Source organism: Crotalus tigris, unplaced genomic scaffold (assembly GCF_016545835.1).
Source record: "Crotalus tigris isolate CLP2741 ecotype Arizona unplaced genomic scaffold, ASM1654583v1 scf7180000021160.8983255:1529534, whole genome shotgun sequence".
In the NCBI taxonomy this organism is placed as follows: Eukaryota; Metazoa; Chordata; class Lepidosauria; order Squamata; family Viperidae; genus Crotalus; species Crotalus tigris.
The window spans coordinates 302,245-321,112 of NW_024098373.1; the positions used below are offsets into that span (position 1 = coordinate 302,245).

Consider the following 18,868-nt stretch of genomic DNA (forward strand, 5'->3'; position numbering starts at 1 on the left):
CAGCCATGCTGGCTCAGGAATTCTGGGAGTTGAAGTCCACGAGTCATCAAAGAGCCAAGGTTGCCTACCCCTGTCCTAAGTCCTCCTGTTCTAAGCGGTGAGCCTCCTAGGCCAGGGGTAGGCAACCTTGGCTCTTTTATGACTCGTGGACTTCAACTCCCAGAATTCCTGAGCCAGCTGAGGGGAAAGGGAGAGGTTTCCAAGCTGAGCCATGCTGGCTCAGAAATTCTGGGAGTAATAATAATAATAGTAGTAGTAATAATAGTAATGATAATAATAATAATAATAATAATAATAATAATAAAGTTGGAAGGGACCTTGGAGGTCATCTAGTCCAACCCCCTGCTCAGGCAGGAACCTTACACTATTTCGGACAAATGGCTGTCCAGTCTCTTCTTAAAAACTTCCAGTGTTGCATTCACCCCTTCTGGAGGCAGGTTGTTCCACTGGTTAACTGTTCTAACTGCCAGGAAGTTTCTCCTTAGTTCCAGGTTGATTCTCTCATAAAAGAGCCGAGGTTGCCTAGCCCTGTTCCAGAGGATTACTCCCTCCCCCAGTTGTGTTGGTGCAGCTGGCTGGAAATTCTTAGGATTTGTATTCTCATGTCTCCGGAAGACCCCAAATTGGAGAAAAACGGCAACGGGGGCCATAATGGCCTATAATGCCAACATCTGAAAGACCGAGCAAGAGCAGAGTTTATTGATACGCTTAATATCCCGTTTCTTAACTGGGCTTTTTGATAAACACGGCTCTGCCACAACACTCCCAAAGATTCCCAGTAGTTGTTGGTGTGATTGTCGCCAGTCTTGACCTTCGCGGACTCCAGTGACCCCTTTAAAGGATAACTGATTTCTTCTGGTGTTCGGAGTCTGTTCTTCTTTCTAGCACCATTTGAAATCGGTTATAGTGATTGGGGAATGTCGCCCGGCTTGAAACCCAGGTGGAGAACCGGCTGAAACGCTTCCCTTCGGCCAACCTTTGGGATTACGGGAGATAGAAGCCGCAACCGGGCCACGCTGTGGTTCTCCTGTTGGAATGACGCGAGAAACCACGCCAGACGGTTGCGAAACCGATTGCAATGGACGCCTCGCTTCACAGCAGTTGTAACCATAATAGGAGATTTTTTTTTTTATCTTGTGTGGGTACTTGTGCACGCAGGCAGAGAGGGAGAAAACACACTCTTGTCTCATCCCGGGTACACGTTCCTTGCCAAGGACAAAGCGCAATGACGTAACAGAAAAACAGAGCTGGGAGAAGGGACCCTGGAGGTCTTCTAGTCCAACCCTCTGGTCAGTCAGGGAAGCCTACACCCTTCCGTGGATTCCTTGGATGTTGCTGAGGAAGGGAGAGAAATGGACTGTGGACTACCTCCAGCTGCATTTCGAATAAAACAGAAGCCTTGCTCCACAATGTGCACCACTAGCCCCTGGTATCGCAGGGACCAGTTTACCTCACAGTCACTTCACTTGAGATGTCTCTTGCCAAAGCCACACAACTGAAGAAGTTCAGTTGTGCATTATTATGTTTCACGGACATTGGGGAAGGCTACCTTTCGTAATGAAGGGCAGAAACTGGGAGGGTATTGGAGAAGACAGAGCAGCCTACTGTGGAAGGATGTAATCCAGCCTTTTCTAATTAGTTAGTTGCTTTTCGGACGAGTTGTATGAAAGCTCCAGTGATCCCCACCTGACATAGCTATTCTAGTGTGTGTGTGTGTGTGTGTGTGTGTGTGTGAGAGAGAGAGAGAGAGAGAGAGAGAATATAACAGGGTTAACATTTGCAGGATGCCCCCTGGAGTAAGCTTGGTTTAGTCCAGGGGTAGGCAACCTGGGCTCTTTTATGACTCGTAGACTTCAACTCCCAGAATTCCTGAACCAGCCATGCTGAGGGGAAAGGGAGAGGTTTCCAAGCTGAGCCAGGCTGGCTGAGGAATTCTGGGAGTTGAAGTCCACGAGTCTTAAATTAGCTAAGGTTGAGCCATGATATAGGGCAGGGGTGGGGAACCTTGGCTCTTTTATGACAGGTGGACTTCTACTCCCAGAATTCCTGAGCCAGCCATGCTGAGGGGAAAGGGAGAGGTAGCCAGGCTGGCTCAGGAATTCTGGGAGTTGAAGTCCATGAGTCATAAAAGAGCCAAGGTTGCCTACCCCTGGCCTAAGTCCTCCTGTTCTAAGCGGTGAGCTTCCTAACCCAGGGGTAGGCAACCTTGGCTCTTTTATGACCGGTGGACTTCAACTCCCAGAATTCCTGAGCCAGCCACGCTGAGGGGAAAGGGAGAGGTTTCCAAGCTGAGCCAGGCTGGCTCAGGAATTCTGGGAGTTGAAGTCCATGAGTCATAAAAGCCCAGGTTGCCTACCCTTGGTTTAGTCTGTTGTTGAGACTAGCTTGCACCTGTTTTGGGGACTCTTTTTTACCTGTTTATCTACAGCCCTGGGGGCCAGCTCTTGGCAGACTTTGCTGGGTTAATCTTCGGAGGGTTATTATTTGGATGGGGGACCACTAGGAAACTCCAGAGCTGTAGGGTGAGCTGAAAAGTTGAAAAATCATCCAGGAAGAAAGCAACGGCTTCTATGCTGTTTGAGAACAGAACAAACGGATCAAAAGCTTTCAGTTGGAGGAAAAGGGGGGTGTCCTCCCCCTGTTTTATTTTCTTTCTTCCCTTTGTAAAGCCAGAGTCATTTTGGCAAACAAAAGATAAAGCAGCCCACTGGCTATCCACCCTGTTTTCTCTGAATGAGCCTAAGTGGCGTTGTGTGTGTGGAATTCCTGGAGTGCCAGAAGGTACCACAAAGCCCAACCTTAGGCCACGTTACGTGGATCTGCAACCCCCTTGTGAAAAAGACGTCGCAAATCCTGGCCTCGTTCAGTTACGCTGCAGAGTAAGTAGCGAACATAACCTCCTAGGTCCTCAGCAAGAATTGCCACGTGCCCAGAAGTGGCAGGGAAAGTGGGGTGGCCCGTTCTTTGGGAACAAAAAAAGGGGGGGTGCTTGGCCTCATTCCCCCCCCAGCCTCTCCAACCAGAACAGGATTGGGAAGTGGGTGTTGATTGGGGCCACTGACTTAGTTGACCGTTTCAGGCGGATTCAAGATTCAGAGCTTTTTCTCTGACGTTCAAGACTTATCTCCCGCATGCAAAGCAAATCCTCTTTCCCTCACAATCCTCCTGCTCTTGTTTCTTTTTCATCCATAATAAAGATTTTAGAGGGACGCCAAAGAGGACCCAAATATACTGTGCACAAAATGCTTTAAAAAAAAAAAAAAGTCCAGACTCTTCTATCATGACTTTAGGTAGTAATTACAGCCTCTGGGCACAAGAGGGAGCCAGAGGCTATAGGAAAGGCTGATTGTGGCCCCTGCGCTCAATTGTGAATTGTGCCTTTGCCTGCTTAAAGATAGACTTAGTTGTGTTGTGACAGCGTGGCTTGCTGAAAACACCACAGTTTCCTGGTCTATGTGTGCAGATTCACACTTTGTACATTCGTACAACATACTTAGCTCTACTGAGCTGACCCATTTTCTGAATCCAAACAGCGCATTGCACAAAGCGGCAGTTTGCACAACACATTAAGGCAGTGGTTCTCAACCTGTGGGTCGGGACCCCATTTGGGGTCGAACGACCATTTCACGGGGGTCGCCAAACAACGCAGTCCGCCACTTTTTCCCCCTTTTCCTTAGCTGTGCTACTCCCTTTTATTCTATTGGCTTTTGAAAGCCAATAGAAGAGACTCTCTTGAATAGAGTCTCATTCTATTGGCTTTCAAAAGCCAGTAGGAATTGTCCAGGCTGTCTCTGCCCTGCTGAGCCCGCCAAAAGCCCCAGTCTGCAAACGGTGCTACACCAGTTGAGTAGTCCTCGACTTACGATCAGTTGAGTAGTCCTCGACTTACGACCGGTTGGGGGTCACGGCATTAAAAAGGTTGAGAACCACTGCATTAAGGTAAAGTTCATTATCATCATCATCTAAGATTAACCCTAACTAAGCTTGGTACATGAACTGTGGTCTGCAAATCACAGGGTCTGACTCACCATGCTGGCTGAGTGCCATATAAACTAGATCAGCATCTACGCCGAAGGTGCTTTTTCCCAAAAGATAATTGGAGCGTCTTGGGTTTTTTTTTGTTTTTGGAAAATGTTTTACTTCTGGTCCAAGAAGCTTGTTCAATTCATGACAACCATGACCTGGATGACTGAGAATCTCCATTAACATTTGTCCAGCGTGTACAGGTTTTTGTTTGTTTGTTTTTTGACATAGTGGTGGGAAAAATTTTGCATCGATGCAAAGTTTCATTTAGGTATCATGTTGATTTAATCCAATTTAACTGGCACCGGCTTTCCAAGTGGAATTCAACAAAATTGAGCAGGAATGGGTCATTTTGGGATGGTTTTAAAGACAAGCATTTGTAGTATTTGTGCCCTTTAAAACATCTTGTTTACTATAATACACACTATGTTGAAAATATCATTGTACTTATGTCAACATGTTGGCACCTTTGTGATTTGCTGGAGATGCAAGTGGTTTTAGGCCTGTCCTTCGTCTGAATTGCAGTTATTGGAGATAAGCAGACATGATGAATATTTGTTCATGATGTTAGCTGGAATTTGACTATTAAATTCCCAGCAACTCTGTACAGTTAACAAGTAACTAACACACACACACACACACACACACACACACACACAGAGAGAGAGAGAAACAGAAACACAGACAGAGACTAAGTACAGAGAAAAGTATAGAGAAGAGCAACTAAGTTGATCAAAGACCTGGACGCTAAAACATACAAAGAACGGCTGCAGGACTTGGGTTTGCCAGTCTAGAGAAAAGAAGAAACAAGTGACATGATAACAGGATTCCAATATTTGAGAGGCTGCCACAAAGAAGGGGGGGTCAACTTATTTTCCAAAGCCATTTGTCCGAAATGGTATAGGGTTTCCTGCCTGAGCAGGGGGTTGGACTAGATGACCTCCAAAGTCCCTTCCAACTTTACTATTATGATTGTTATGATTATTATCTAGTTTAATGAAGAGAAGGATGAAGGGGGACATGATAGCAGCGTTCCAATAGCTCAGGGGCTGCCCCAAAGAAGAGGGAGTCAAGCTATTCTCCAAAGCCCCTGAAGGTAGGACAAGAAGCAACAGATGGAAACTGACCAAGGAGAGAAGCAACCTGGAACTAAGGAGAAACTTCCTGACAGTGAGGACAAATAACCAGTGGAACAACCTGCCTCCAGATGTTGAGGGTGCTTCCATCACTGGAGGCTTTTAAGAAAAGACTGGACAGTCACTTGTCTGAGATTGTATAGGTCAGTGCTGGCGAACCTATTGCATGGCACTCAGAGCCCTCTCTGTGGGCACGCGCGCCATCACCCCAGTCCTAAGCCTTCAGCTGGGTTTTATAAAACTTTCTCGCTTTAGGCCTCTGCTGCCATGTGCAAAACAAAACAAAACAAAACAAAAACTATCAGTCAATTTCAATTTCTAGACATACCAAATTCCAGCAGCTGTTCCTTATATGTTTTAGCCTCCAGTCCCCTGATCATCACCGTTGCTCTTCTCCATACTCTTTCTAGAGCAGTGGTTCTCAACCTTTCTAATGCCGCGACCCCATAATACAGTTCCCCATGTTGTGGTGACCCCCAACCACTTATAGTATACATCGCCGTTTCTTGAATAGAATCTATTCTATTGGCTTTCAGAAGCCCATAGAATAAGAGGGAGTAGCACAGCTAAGGAAAAGGGGAAAAAAATGGCGGACTGCGTTGTTTGGTGACCCCCGTGAAATGGTCGTTGGACCCCAAATGGGGTCCCGACCCACAGGTTGAGAACCACTGTTCTAGAGTCTCAGCATCTTTTTTACATCGTGACCAAAACTGGATGCAGTATTCCAAGTGTTGCCTTACTAAGGCATTGTAAAGTATTAACACTTCACGTGATCTTGATTCTATCCCTCTGTTAATGCAGCCCAGCACTGAGTTGGCTTTTTTGGCAGCTGCAGTACACGGCTGCTCATATTTAAATGATTGTCCACTAGGACTCCGAGGTCCCTCTCACAGTTACTACTATTGAGCAAGGTACCCCCTATACTATACCTGTACATTTGGTTTTAGTTATAAAAGAGGCCTCGGCTGCCATGTGCAAAAAAAAAAAAAAAAAAAGGTTCAATCAGTCAATTTCAACTTCTCGTGGGAACAAAAAAGATCTTGCAAAGTTGGAACTGATTGATTGAACTTTTTAGTCCCAGCCAGTCTGCCGTTACCACTGCAGCCATGCCCACCCAATTGGCCACACCCACCCAATGGGCCACGCCCAGCCAATGGGCCACACCCACCCGACACTCGATGATGCATAAGTAGGTTTTGGGTTGCAGTTTGGGCACTCAGTCTCTAAAAGGTTCGCCATCACTGGTATAGGTTGTCCTGGTCGAGCAGGGGGCTGGACTAGAGGACCTCCAAGGTCCCTTCCAGCTCTTGTTATATTCTATTCTAAATTCAATGCAGTAATAAAAAGAACAAAAGATGGCAACAACCCGAAGCAGACACACCCTATCCAGGTGAACCTAATCAATGGCCTCTGGTTAAGACAGCAAGAGATCACGAAGGGCATGGAAATATAGTCAGATATCTTAAGACTTTTTAAGAACTGGGCAAGTTTTGAAAATAATAAAAGCCACAAATCACATCCATCCCAGGGTAGTCAAGGAAAGGACAAGCACCCCAAGAGAAGAAGGCCTGAGTGTAAAAGGATGTCTTCAGCCTCTTCCTACTCTCACAAAATTAAAACCTGGGTCATCTTCAGAAGCTCAACACAAGAAGTTTCAAGACAATGCAGTTAATGCTACGTAGTCTGCTGCTCTGGAAGGATTGGTGACCACCCACAAAAATGGCTTTAAAACATGCCCAGGTCACATGACACCAGTTAGATTAGAGAAAATGTTTAAAAATGTATCAAATACGTGCTGGAAATGTAAAAAACAACCAGGCACTTATTACCATCTCTGGTGGATCTGTCCTAATGCTAAAAAGTTTTGGTTTAAGATCCACATGTGGCTAGAAAAGACTATTAAAATACAGATAGAATTTAAACCAGAACTCTTTGTTTGTTAGGAATATTAGGTTTGAATTATGGAAAAGAGAATGAGTATTTAATATTGCATGTGTTGACAGCAGCAAGAATAATATTTGCCCAATTTTGGAAAAATGAAAATTTACCATCTGACCAGACTATAATAACAAAAATACTCGAATGTGCAGAAATGGATAGATTGACTTTAGAAATGAAAGAGAAAGAAGACACAATTTACTTTAAAACATGGGGAAAATTTTATCATTGGTTAGAAACACGCTAGAATGAGAAAAGATTATGAAATTTAAAGAGATAATTGACAATTTGTATTTATATTCCATGATTATTTGTATGAACTTGTTCTTTCTTCTTCTTCTTCTTCTTCTTCTATTTCTTCTTCTTCTTCTTCTTCTTCTTCTTCTTCTTCTTCTTCTTCTTCTTCTTCTTCTTCTTCTTCTTCTTCTTCTTCTTCTTCTTCTTCTTCTTCTTCTTCTTCTTCCTCTTTGTATATTTGTGATCTTCCATAATATGGTAAACTATAATTAATATGTAATATATTATTATTTTAAAGTGATTATAATTAATACTAAGCATTGTTAAGTAGTGAAATGAATGAGATTTATTGACTAATTTGTTATTTACATGATTATATAGAAAGTTGTTTAATAATAGAGTAATTATTAAGATTTAATATGTAAACCCGGACTGGTAGACTTGCTGAACTGATGTTATTTTGTGGGATTAATCCCACTTTTGTGTTACCTCTTTCCCCTGGTCTAACCTTTTTGTATGTTTCCCGTTGTCTTATCCTTTTTGACCCTATCCCTTATTACCTTTATAAAACTCAATAAAAATATTTATATATATATATATAAAACATGCCCAGGTTATTTTCACTGGAAATAATTGGAGGTGGGGTGTGGTGAAATATGAGGTTCCTGTGTGGTTTCTTCAAGCAGGAGGGAGATCCAAATATTGGGAGATGCATAGGATGACCTTTAAAGCCACTTCCAACACTATAATTCTAGGATCCTTTGACTTTAAAGCACAATTTTTTAAATTGTCCTTCGCGATTGAGCAAGTAATTCAAGCTCATTTCTGCAAAACCAGCAGATTTGATTCAACACCCTGTTTAGGGAATTTATCACAAAGAAAATCAGACTGTTAAAATGTGGAGTCTTGCCCCCCCAAAAGCATCTATTAACATTTCCCCCCCAAAAATGAAGAAACCTACTTTGAATTAAACAATTTGTTGCCCCGGGTTATTCTAATCTAAACAAATGCATTTGCCTATCCCGGTCCATTCTTATCCTTCTTATCTTAACTCTGAAATGGCCATATGAGAGAGACAGCGAGTAAACTATCACCGAGATACGCCTTTGTCATGGATGCAGAGAGATTCAATCGTGATTATTCTTAGGATTGCCAGAACAGGCTACGTTCAAAAGAGTCAGACTGGATTAATAGCAGACGATTAAAAGCGTATGTAAATAGCAGTTACTGGAAATAGGGAGAATTTCCCTCAAAGGACTATTCAAGATTCGTTTTTGGGTGCAAGCGTTGTTATTTCCTCTGGTTTCCACACTTTTCAGTCTCCGTTATGAACTGTAAATGCTTACCAGAAGAATAATGAAAAATAACACACGGAATGAATGTTCCCACTGCCTTTACTTATTACACCTTTGTGTGTCAAATTAGAGGTGTCTTCTCTTGATTAAGGTTAAGATACAAGAGATGGTGTGCGTTGTGGCAAAGATTTAGAAAAGGCATTATGTCTGAAAAGATTAATGAGCAGGAATTATATTTAATTCTACATATTATCACAGCAGAAAGAATAATTTTGAATGAAGGATTGCCATCAGAAGAAGAAATAATCACGAAAATATTGGCATGTGCAGAGATGGACAGACTAACGATGAGGCTGAAAGGCAAAGAAGATACGGACTATTATAAACTTTGGAATTTATTCTATTCTTGGTTAGAGAAAAGAATGAAGGATTAGGAAGTGAACATGTATTAGCTTAGCAAACACCAGACAACTTGTTTGATTGGAAAAATTAACATATGTTGATGGGGAAAACATTAATAAAAAAAGATTGTTACGATAAGATTTAGAATACCCAGTTGTGATGCCCCCTCAACCACAGAAAACCCCCAAGGCTTTGGCCAGTCCCTCTCCATGGGTCCAGAGCCCCAGCGGTGGAGAAGGGAACCGTCTAGACTACACCAGGGGTGACCCAGCTTTTGGGCCTACCTTCAGCTTGGCTTTGGATCAGTGGGTCTCTCTTGACCCTATTTCACAGGGAGCTATGTGGGGAAGAGGAAAAAGTTAGATGTCTTGAACTCCCAAACTAAAGGTGGGATATGAAAAATAAATACATTTCTGCTTTCAAGGCTTTGGCTTTGGTCTATTACAGTGTTTCTCAACCTTGACCATTTTAAGGCACGTGGACTTCAACTCCCAGAATTCCACAGCCAGCATTGCTGGCTGTGGAATTCTGGGAGTTGAAGTCCACATGCCTTAAAATGGTCAAGGTTGAGAAACACTGGTCTATTATGACAATGGTCGGCAACTGAGAGTCTTGTAAATGGTGGAGCAACGACGACATCTTAAGAGGCATCAAACACACACACCCCAAAATTAATACACCTTTGTTGTAAACGGGTGGAAGTCACTTGAGTTCATCCTTTCTGGATTAAAGCCGATGGTGTAACGTTGCCAACACCGAACGGGCACAGCTGCCTCTCCCCAGTGGCACAACCAGGCCCACAGTTGGTTCAGAAGGACACCATGATCAATGATATCAAAAGCCACCGAAGCTCGTATCCCATTTCAAATTCCAATAGGAAGTGGATTGTCTGAATCCTTCCCAATAGGTTTCATGTCTAGCCTAGTATGCAAATGATATTGACCATAGTCATCCATGTCCTAACTTAGGATTGGAGTAGTGCTTCTCCTGCTTCTCTCAACGGGTTTTTCCCCTTTCTCTGTGTCTCCACAATCTCTTTTAGCTTGTCTATATCTGGTGGGTACCTTCTTTGCCATGATGCCCACCTTGTGCAGCATTTACCCCCTTGAAATTAGATTGGCCCTCCCTTGGATTTCCCATAAGGCCCTCAAGATTGGAATTGCTGCTAGGCCTGGGGCACCCATGGGGCCGGAGACCCTCCCCTTGACTCTTTTGCTGAGGGAGCTATTTAGAAGTTTTGCGTTTTTGCTGTTTATTCCTGGGACTTTTTAAAAATATATTTCTATGAACCTACACTGGCTGATTTATTTATTATCGTGTGCTGCCTAGAGTCCCCTTTGAGGGGAGATGAGCCGCAAAGTAAATTTGATTAACAAGACAATAAATAAATTCTCGGAGAGAGATCTCATGAGCAAGATCCCTACAGCGTCTCCGTGCATTTCGGTCTCGCAAGATTTGGGGCGACAACATCAACAGGAAAACGTGGGATACTGCCGCCATCCCATTCAACCGCACAGTGGCACGCAAGATTCAATCCATTTGGTTTGTAGAGTTTCTGAGATCCACAAATTGTAAGGTCATAGGTTAGTATTTGATCATTCCTTTTTAATAGTCTTACGTAATGAGTGTGTGATGAATCTATCGATATTATTTCTGGCTGCTTAGTCCTGCAGTCAAGGAGCAAGGATGTTGGTGAACCCGCTCAGCTGAGGAATCGGTGAATCTCTGGAGTTTACTTTTTCTTGCCATTGTTATCTATTTTAATCTCAAAATTCTTCCCATTTGTAGGAAAGATGGGTAGATATTGATGAGTTCATATTAAAAATGAACCAATGAGGTGCCCAGGAATCCACACCAATCAAATTCAATAACTGCGTATACTTCGCCCATGGAATAGTTTGGGGACTGGAGTTCTTGCAACTTCAGAGGTTTAATACCTGTCATAAAGATGTTTTAGCACCAATGTTGCTCTTCATATTTGTCAATTCCAAAAATTGCAAAAAAAGGGGGGCCACTCAGGTGTTGTGAGGCATGCATGAATTGCCATCCACCTTCACCCCCCCCCATACCTTTTGCAACTCTGTCTTAAGGGGCAGATGGTCTATTAACTTCAGAATTTTGCATTCTCAATTTGAAAAACTTAAGTTTGTAGACCTAAGACCCCAGAGCCTTTTGCAATCTCACTTTCTCCCACATCTAAATTGTTAAACGCTCTTTTACAAATAAACAGATGTGGCAAGCTCTTTTTTTTTAAAAAAAACCACACCCAACAACTTAATAAGAATTTCACTTGCCTCCAGCTTCCTAATCGATGGAAAACAAGGTGCATTACAATCACACTGGTGCTATCTTCCCCTTTAGTGCCACGTGCCACACCCAGGTTTTCTGATGTGTGCATCCAGACAAAATTCTGGTACATAAGCTCCTCCAGCTTGAATTGCAAATCTGAGATAAACCAGGGCTTTCTTTAAAAAAAAATATTATCAGGACTGATGTTTTAGATGCAAGACTCATCCTTGCATTTATTGCTTCAAGCTCCTGGGGCCAATTTTCTGTTCCTTTATAAATCCTAGTTGTGGAGGGATTTTTCACAGCCTGGTCTTTCCTCTCAAGCTTCAGACTTCTCCACGCCATTGTCACCTTCATCTCCTCCTGCTCCAAGGATTGCACAGCCAAAGGTAAGTCTTGCACCCTAAAAGATGGCTTTAGGAAGGGGTCTTTCGGTATGTTTGGATTAGCTTCTGCATATCATAACCCACCTTGTACTTCTGAATAAGTATTCAAACTCCGATGGGATTCTTTAGCTTGAACCATTTACTTTTCGACAATTGAAATGAATTGGTTTGATGACAGACCCATTGCACAGTTTCCTCGCGAATTAAACCGGCTTGCAATTCAGAAAATAATTAGAGAAATAAGTTCTGTAGATGAGCATCTGTGTTTGTTAGGACTGTGCGAGTAAGGCTGTATAACAGGCTTTAATAATAATAGTAATAATAAAGTTAGAAGGGACCTTGGAGGTCATCTGGTCCAACCCCCTGCTCAGGCAGGAAACTCTATACCATTTCAGGCAAATGGCCGTCCATTCTTAAAAACTTCCAGTGTTGGAGCATTCACCACCTCTGGAGGCAGGTTGTTCCACTGGTTAATTGTTCTAACTGTCAGGAAGTTTCTCCTTAGTTCCAGGTTGCTTCTCTCCTTGATCAGTTTCCATCCGTTGCTTCTTGTCCTGCCCTTCAGGCGCTTCAGAGAATAGCTTGACTCCCTCTTCTTTGGGGCAGCCCCTGAGATACTGGAATGCTGCTATCATGTCCCCCCTCGTCCTTCTCTTCATTAAACTAGACATACCCAATTCCAGCAGCCTTCCCTTATATGTTTTAGCCTCCAGTCCCCTGATCATCTTTGTTGCTCTTCTCTGCACTCTTTCTAGAGTCTCAACATCTTTTTTACATCGTGGTGACCAAAACCGGATGCCGTATTCCAAGTGTGGCCTTACCAAGGCCTTGTAAAGTGGTATTAACACTTCACCTGATGTTGATTCTGTCCCTCTGTTAATGCAGCCTAGCACTGTGTTGGCCTTTTTGGCAGCTGCAGCACACGGCTGGCTCCTATTTAAATGATTGTCCACTAGGACTCCGAAGTCCCTCTCACAGTTACTACTATTGAGCAAGGTACCCCCTATACTATACCTGTACATTTGGTTTTTCTTGCCTAAATGTAGAACCTTACTTTCTTCACCACTGAATTTCATTTTGTTAGATAGTTTTAGTAGCTTGCTTTTCACCACAGGATACCCTGAATCAGAAACTAACCAAATAGCTGTTTGAACTCTATATTAAGCCACAAGAAAGCTAACCAAGGCTAAAACGTAACAATATTTGTAAGTTGCATGAGTGCAACCATAGATATTTAACAGACCTAGTTGTGCACATTATGGGAAGCAAGCTGTAGAACCAGGATGGGTGAGTTGGCACTGGGATCAGGCATCCAGAATGAATGAGAGAGCCAACTCCGTGTGAACATTAAACTTAGAGCTTCTCTGGACCCAGATCCCACAGTTAAATGCTCTTTCTATTAGGACATTTTTTTCCCCGTCATGGAGTTAGTATTTGCTTTTTGGCAACCAAAGCCTCTTAGGCCAAGTCTTAGGGCAGAATTAGGCAACCTTGGCTCTTTTATGACTCGTGGACTTCAACTCCCAGAATTCCTGAGCCAGCATGGCTCAGCATGGCTGGCTCAGGAATTCTGGGAGTTGAAGTCCACGAGTCATAAAAGAGCCAAGGTTGCCTATCCCTGCCCTATATCAGGGCTCCTCAATCTTGGCTAATTTAAGACTTGTGGACTTCAACTCCCAGAATTCCTCAGCCAGCATGGCTCAGCTTGGAAACCTCTCTCTTTCCCCTCAGCATGGCTGGCACAGGAATTCTGGGAGTTGAAGTCCACGAGTCATAAAAGAGCCAAGGTTGCCTACCCCTGTCCTAAGTCCTCCTGTTTTAAGTGGTGAGCCTCCTAGACCAGGGGTAGGCAACCTTGGCTGTTTTATGACAGGTGGACTTCAACTCCCAGAATTCCTGAGCCAGCATCGCTCAGCTTGGAAACTCTCCCTTTCCAAGGTTGCCAACCCGTCTTAGGGTGACAGAGAACAGATCTTTGATTACTGCAATGTGTGTATTTGTTTATGATCCATTCAGTCAGGTCTGACTCTTGGTGATTCGCTGGGCCAGGTCTCTCCACGTCCTCCAATCTTGTACTATTCCTTTGAATTGTTCTATGCTCAGGCTGGTGTCAGTCTTTATCTATGCATTTAGGAAAAATAATGCTGGGGTTCAGGAGAAAGAGTTACAATACAGTGAATTTCCGCTTCATAGAATTGGAGAGTCCCTTGAACCCATGAGTTTCCTGTTCAGGACAGGGATCTCTGATTGTCCAGCCTCTCATAAGTGACTCCAACAAAGGGGAAGCCAACCACCTCTCTGCGTGGAGATGGAGAAGCTACAACCTCATCGGTTAACCGGTCCTTGATTGTGCAGATCTCGCTTTTGGGAAATTTTCTCTTCTATTTAAACAAAATGTAGGTAGCTGCAGAGCTAATTTCTACAAGCAGGACAATTCTTTTCTGAATTCTTTTACTCATTGTTTCTCTCTTGGTTTATCTGATCATAGAAAAGCGTTCTTGACCATTCTCCTTGTAGCTTCTCTTAGGCCAGTGTTTCTCAACCTTGACAATTTTAAGGCATGTGGACTTCAACTCCCAGAATTCCACAGCCAGCAATGCTGGCTGTGGAATTCTGGGAGTTGAAGTCCACATGCCTTAAAATTGTCAAGGTTGAGAAACATTGTCTTAGGCATACAAATACTATCATCTTTCCCCTAAGATATGATACTGTTCAGACATTGCTTCTTAATATCCTAGAATTCTGGAGTTGATAACATTGTGATATTTTATAGGGGCAACAAATCCAGAGGAATCAGGTAGCCGTTTTTCCAACGAACACATTATATTAAAAGCATCAGCTTTGCGGAGCTGCAGGTCACTTCACTACATGCATAGTGAGATAGAGTTGGAAGACACTTAGTCCATATCTACTGTTCTCCTGTCGTCATGTTAAAGCCAATAACAGAATAACAGAGTTGGAAGGGACCTTGGAGGTCATCTAGTCCAACCCCTTGCTCAGGCAGGAAACCCCATACCATTCCAGACAAATGGTTGTCCCATCTCTTCTTGGAAACCTCCAGTATTGGGGTACTCACAACTTCTGGAGGCAGGTTGTTCTACTCATTAGTTGTTCTAACTGTCAGGAAAGAAAATTGGGCATTTTTCTTTCTCCCCACAAGCAGAAAGTGTGAATGTGAACGTCAAGAAAGACATAACAGATATATGTATATATATGTATATATAGGTCTTTGGCTATTCGGGTTTTCTCCTGCGTAAAATTGGAAGTGTCTTGGCGATGTTTCGACGAAGTCCCATTCGTCATCTTCAGGCTGGTGTTTTCGGCTTCGTGCTTCTAGGAGCAAGACACTTCCAATTTTACGCAGGAGAAAACCCAAATAACCAAAGACCTACATACAAACACCCGCAAAAACCTCAGAAAACAAATATGTATATATGTATATATCTCTATATGTATATATAGAGATTAAGAATTATATGTATGATGAGGAACAAATTGCTAGGAATATATACACTGGAATGTTACGTTATGTCCATCTTTGTTTTAACTGTTTTATAAATAAAAAACTTTTTTAAAAAAATACGGTAAGTACTGTTAGAATGTTTAAGATAGTAGAGGAAACAAATCAGTCCAGATTTCTCCCCTTTGATATTTTTATTATATTATCTGAGTTTATCTGTGCCTAGAGTATATATTTCCCTTTCATAAGGCACTTAAATCAGAATGTAATTTTAGTATTATGGATTGAATTTATTATAACATACAACTACCTCGGGCTACATGGGTTACTGTTTGTAACTGTTGCATTTCCCCCCCAACATTATTTGGTGATTTATCTTGTGTTGACTGTGGTTCTTCATATGCCTTTAAGCTGAAATTTCACAGTGATTAATAATAATGTGATAGAATATATTTACAATATATTTAATGCTATCTTGGAAGCTATAATCTCTATACTATTTTGAAATCCTTGGTTTATTCACCTGTATGATACTCTTTTATTGTTTTTTTCATGCTGTTTCTTGTATTTGTTTATGTATTTTCTTTAAAGTGCCCAATAAAACAAACAAACAAACAAAAAAGAAAGACATAACAGAGTAGAAAAGAAAGTAGTGGCGCTATTGGCAGCAGTGGAGGAAGCGGGCTGTTGCTCATTGTTGTGTGAAACCATAAAGGGTCTAAATCGTTGCTTTACCCAGGTCGGTGGGGATTTTGATGGTCATCTCCTTCCAGGCTCAGACCTTCACAAGCCATGTTGTTGCTGTCCCTGCTTTTGATGGTCTCCTGCTTCCTCCTGCCTGCAAAAGCCGAAGTGGTGCAAGACTTCAAGAATTGCCTGGACTTCTTTCTGGATAAGTCGCCACCTGGGGATGCTCTAACGCCGGGCAACCCTGCTAGGATTTGCCAGTTTTACAACAACGCCTACCATTTTGCCACGATGTACGATCGAGAGAAGCGCATCCCCATATACTCTGCTTACAAATGCAAGCCCGGGCAAGGCGGCCGATACCGCGGTTGGATGATTGAGCCTCAGGTAAAGGCATTTTTTTTTCTCCTCGCCCGCCTAGCTCTAGAGATGGCCTGCTTTGTACGGTCTGTTTCTAACCGTTGACCCATTTCTCAAGCTCCGCAGCTTTAAGCTATGTGGATTTCTGGATTCTGGAGATGTCCAGAATTCCCCAACCACGCGGGGTCCTTGGTGCTCTCTAAAACTGGGTGGCCTTCTTAACAGACATTTCATTCTCCAAACTAGAGAACATCCTCAGGGCTCTGATGATGTTGCCTAGTTAGGTCGTGGAGTGTCTGCAAGAAAACCAGCAAGTACAAGAGAGCATCAAGGAGCCCTCATTTCAACCCTCAGCTACAAATATTCTCCAACCCGCATGCAGAGACTTTGGACTTACATTATGGGAAGGCAGAGTCTGACACAGATCAATCATCTATCTAGCTCTTTCTCCCCCTCCCTCTCAGTAGAAGTCATATTGCAGTGGTATCAGCAACCAAGAGTGCTAGTGGGCTTCCCTTTATCAGAAGTGTTCAAGTGAAGACTGGAAGGTGATTTATTTGGACGGTTTTAATTTGGATCCTTGCATTGAAAGAGATTTTGGATTCCACATCCTCAACGTCTATCATTTCTCTGTGCCTAAAATTCCATAATTGTCCCGGTTCTTCCTTCTTCGGTTGATCCTCTAACCTAGGGTTGCCGTCGCATGTTTCCTTTGAGCTAACTAACTCTGCTCCATTTGCTTTCCAGCTTGCGGATCCCACTTTAGGCAAGAGCATGGAGGACGAGCGTCAAGCCAACATTCCTGCTGATATGATAAAAAAGAGCCAGGCCGTTTCTGAAGATTACACCCATTCCTTAAGCATCGAAAAGGGACACTTGAACCCCGTGGGCCATCAACCCAACGAAGAGAGTCGGGCTGCAACTTCCAGCTTGACTAACATCGTGCCCCAGTTCAGCAAACTCAACCAAGATGCCTGGGCGAGCTACGAAAACCGTATCAGGAAAGAAGCTCAGGCCTGCCTTGACATGTACGTCATCGCGGGGGTGGTTCCGGGAAAGGAATATCTCTCGGACCACCGGGTCAATAAGCCTAGCCACATCTGGTCTGCAGCCTGCTGTGTGAAGGATAAAAAGAAGAGGGCCTCATGGGCGGCCATTGCAAAAAACAGTGAGAACGAGGTGAAAGAATGGAGCTTGGATAAACTGCAGAAAATTCTAGCTGATCTCTACGGGCGGGAGAAAATTGATCTGTTCAATAGCTCCTGTTAAGAGATACCCAACTGGACAAGGGCCAGGCACAGGGAGGGCAGGGGCGTCAACAAGGTCAAGATGGTGGCTGTGACCATACCATTTCCCCCCCCACACACACACACACCAAAGTAGTCCAAATGCAGACCTCTTCAATAGCCCACGAGTAAATTTCTGCCCTTAATTAGCCACTGTCCTGTAGGAGAGCAGCAGGCAGAGCTGGGGGTGGTGCAGTTAAGGAAGTCTAGAATTGTTACGTTCCCATAAAATGATCCAGGTCCTAACCCCTCTTCAATTCCCGTTGAACTTAGGGTTGAATTTTAGTTGACTGGATTCTTGTGTGTAGGCTTGAGCAATAAATATTCTGAACTGCAACACAACACATGGTCCTGATTCTTTGCACCTGACACTTTCCTAGTGAGATAGCCATTCCGCTATCTGCCCTCCTGCCTTCATTGGAAGAGCTGAATTAATGCAGAAGAAGTTGCAAAGTGCAAGGCCTACAAATGCCGTTTCCTCTGGCCCCATCCACCAAAGCAGGGCCACCTTATGGACAGAAATTAAGTTGGTAAGATTATGTGCTCCTGGCCACTTTCCTTCGTCAGCTCGCCTGACCAATAACCAGCCAAGACACAGTGAAGGCCTTTGGTTTCGCTTATTGCAATAAGCGGGGAGAGAAAGCTATCAAAGCTTGGATTCTCTCCAACGTTCCAACCCAAAATATTTCCTTCTTTATACAGCCCAGTCCCGGCTGCCACATCCCTCCTCTTTCCCCATTGGCTGAGGTACTACGAGGTTACTACTCTTTCTGACCGCCTCCTACCTATTTCCTGCTACATACTAAATCATACATCACATGTACATTAATAATATAAAATATTAGACACATGCAATTGTTGGTTTTGAGTTCTAGGCCCCTTAGAACAGGGGTGTCATTGAGGGCTGCATCAGCATTGCGGTTGCCCTCAGGGGACCAGGTGGGTGTGGCCAGAGTGGGTGCAGCCTACTGGGTGGGCATGGATGGAGTGGGTGTGACCTACTGAGTGGGCGTGGCCAGCTCTACATCGTTTGCGTCAATGGTGCCTGTGGGGGCCTGGGCAGGAGTGGGACAGATCTGAGGGTCTCTGGCAGAAGGGGGTGGGACCAGGACCACTTCCAGGTGATGATGCATTGCTTCATTTCTCACAAAGGGTGACCCCTCCCCAGCATGCACCCAGGGGCTGGGGCCGACGTGGCAGGGGCTGGTCCCTCGCTGTTTCCAGACGGCCTTGTGGAGCTAAGACTGAATGCGTTTCAGCATAGATGGCCATCACAAAATTGTACATTGGCTCCCGGCCGTCCTGGGCCAGGGCCAAGGCAGCGGGGGCTGTTCCCTCACTGCTTCCAGGATGGTTTCGCGGGCCACAT

General features: G+C 43.8%; 1 protein-coding gene across 1 annotated transcript; it reads left to right on the forward strand.

The window, feature by feature from the left end:
* The first annotated feature begins 11,648 nt into the window (after nt 1-11,648).
* On the forward strand, nt 11,649-17,828 carry LOC120320081 (endonuclease domain-containing 1 protein-like). The gene is made up of 3 exons (XM_039369523.1): nt 11,649-11,709; nt 15,940-16,240; nt 16,961-17,828. The coding sequence occupies exons 2-3, from the start codon at nt 15,959-15,961 to the stop codon at nt 17,480-17,482; spliced, it is 804 nt and encodes a 267-aa protein (XP_039225457.1). The 5' UTR covers nt 11,649-11,709; nt 15,940-15,958; the 3' UTR covers nt 17,483-17,828.
* Nucleotides 17,829-18,868: the final 1,040 nt, after the last annotated feature.